The sequence below is a fragment of the Penaeus vannamei genome, chromosome 22 (genome assembly GCF_042767895.1).
Source record: "Penaeus vannamei isolate JL-2024 chromosome 22, ASM4276789v1, whole genome shotgun sequence".
Classification (NCBI taxonomy): domain Eukaryota; kingdom Metazoa; phylum Arthropoda; class Malacostraca; order Decapoda; family Penaeidae; genus Penaeus; species Penaeus vannamei.
In genome coordinates, this window is record NC_091570.1 from 33,787,991 (window position 1) to 33,790,490 (window position 2,500).

At 36.4% G+C, this 2,500-nt stretch overlaps 2 protein-coding genes across 2 annotated transcripts in view; one reads left to right on the plus strand and one right to left on the minus strand.

The window, feature by feature from the left end:
- LOC113813167 (uncharacterized) overlaps positions 1–1,554 on the minus strand; it is an 8,204-nt gene extending 6,650 nt beyond the window's left edge. Inside the window, exons 1-2 of the mRNA XM_027365116.2 lie at positions 1,230–1,554; positions 177–390 (exon numbers count right to left, since the gene is read on the minus strand). Coding sequence (XP_027220917.2) covers positions 177–387 — 211 coding nt within the window. The 5' untranslated portion in view covers positions 388–390; positions 1,230–1,554. The remainder of the gene's footprint in view (positions 1–176; positions 391–1,229) is intronic.
- A 414-nt stretch (positions 1,555–1,968) lies between these two features.
- Positions 1,969–2,500, plus strand: part of LOC113813166 (uncharacterized) — a 5,586-nt gene continuing 5,054 nt past the window's right edge. Inside the window, exon 1 of the mRNA XM_027365115.2 lies at positions 1,969–2,121. Coding sequence (XP_027220916.2) covers positions 1,974–2,121 — 148 coding nt within the window. The 5' untranslated portion in view covers positions 1,969–1,973. The remainder of the gene's footprint in view (positions 2,122–2,500) is intronic.

Consider the following 2,500-nt stretch of genomic DNA (forward strand, 5'->3'; position numbering starts at 1 on the left):
ATAATTCTGACAAGATTGAAAGAAATAAGGATCAGCAGCTGCACGGAATTCGGAGACCAACTTGTACAAGAGAAAGAAGCACACCAATAATTAAAACATTAAAACGAAGCACTCACCTCTCCCTCTTTTTGGAACGGACACTAACGAACTAACGCCACTAACGAACGGACACTAACCATAGTATGATACAGCGAAGGCCGAGACCATAACCATCGAAAAAGTGGCAGTATAGAGAGCACTGCATGCTGTCCAGCGACCACTTCGGCCCCAAGGAATCAAGCCAAGCAGGGTTCCCAGCCACAACACAGGCCAGCTCTTGTGAGGATACCATGTGGATTTCCTTCCATTGTGGGTCTTCAGCTCTTCAGCTGTCTTCGTGGATACCATTATCTACAAGAGCAAATATCCTTTTAAAAGTAACAAAGAATGTTTATAAACATACATACACAGCTGTATTTCTATATGCGGGTGTGTGCATACATAAAATATATATACATATATATGCATATTTGCAAACACATATACACATACAAACAAGCCTACACGCACACACACACACGCACACACACACACACACACACACACACACACACACACACACACACACACACACACACACACACACACATATATATATATATATATATATATATATATATATATATATATATATATATATATATATATATATATATATATATGCGTCTGTATGTGTGTTAATTTCCATTTTCATCTTGTTTGTAAACAGTAACCTACAATGTTGGTAATCAGTAACTTTCCTTACTAAGGCGTGTTACCCTGACATTTCGCCAATATCTGGTCGAAGTCTAGTGCTGAAAGCCATTAACGTACATCAAATTTCATAGAGCATTTGTATGTGTAAAGATACATATACATTATATCTATGTATCTGTCTAACTATATCTATATCTATCTATATCTATATCTATCTATCTATCTATCTATATTCATATATATATATATATGTATATATATATAAATATATATATACATATATATGAATATATATACATATATATGAATATATATACATATATACATATATATATATATATATATATATATATATATATATATATATATATATATATATATATATATATATATATATATTTAATATTTATACATGTATCTCTCTCTCTCTCTCTCTTTCTATAATAATACATGCGTACTATTAAATGTACACAGACACACACATACACACATACCTATGTGAGCGTGTTCACCCGGCACGTAGGAGACCCCAGCTCACCTTTCCCAAACCGCCCTGACTGCTGAACGTAAAAGCACCTGCGGGAAAAGTGATGCCAGTTAGTGGATGGGCCTCTTGACGCCTCCTGCCCCGCCCCTTGTGCCCTCTCCGCAGGTCGGTCGATAAACTCAAATGATGAGTGTTTGGACAGTGTTGGTCGGCCTGATAGGAGTTAATGCGTTGGGGTGTTAGTCTGTAAGCGAGAAACTTTGTCCCGAGTCAACAGCTGTTCTTAAAAACCGGGCAGTGCCGTGAAAAACAGCGTCATGAGAAGTGAGTTTTACAGCATAATGGTATAATGGCATTGTTCAGGAGGTGGCATTACTGTGCAAGACGATTAGAAAGTTATAATGGTTATAATGGAATATCGAGGTGTACTCCAAAGAAGTGCGATGAAGGAAGGAAATACTATACAGTAGATAATTTTTTTTCTTGCTTATAGACGTATTTTTTTTTAATACTTCGGGAAATTTAATTTATTGCTAATCAATGTGGAATACGGGGGTTCTGGAATTAACTTCGCTAACGGTCAGGTAATATAGTAAGAAAATAGTAAAAATTTTCAACAGAATAACATTTTTGTGTAATTTCGCTTTCTCTCTCTCTCTCTCTTTCTCTCTCACCTATCTATCTATCTCACACACACACACACTTGTCTACCCTACATAAACATCCACGCATTCCTTCAGATATGACACTTATGGCCGTGAAGATCTTCGGTGTGATTTTAGGAGTCCTGCCACATCCGTCCGGCTCTCAGTGCCACTGTGTCAAGCGAGCCATTCTCAGCGTCCTCCAGATTACGGTGACCATTAGCACGGGAGTGGGATACGGTACTCTGTATGTAGGTATGTATGAAGTAGAATGAAATGTTATCGCCATTTATTTATCTGTGCATCTTAAAAAAGTGGTAGAAAAAGCTACAATGCACAAACTAGATTTATTGAAATAAGTGAGACAACAGTTTCAGAATCCTCCTCGATTTCGAAGCTCCTCGAGGTGGATTCCGAAAGTGTTGTCTCACTTTTTTTTTCAATAAATCTAGTTTGTGCACAGTGGATTTTTCTACCATAATAGCAACATGGTAGTTTTTTTCATTCATCTTAAAAAGTAATATTTTTTTCTGGATATGTTAATGACATCTGATAGCAGACATAATGTTATAATTAATGAAGCTGTTTAAATTGTTCTGAATGGTTGCACATACACTCACTCATTACCTCTACA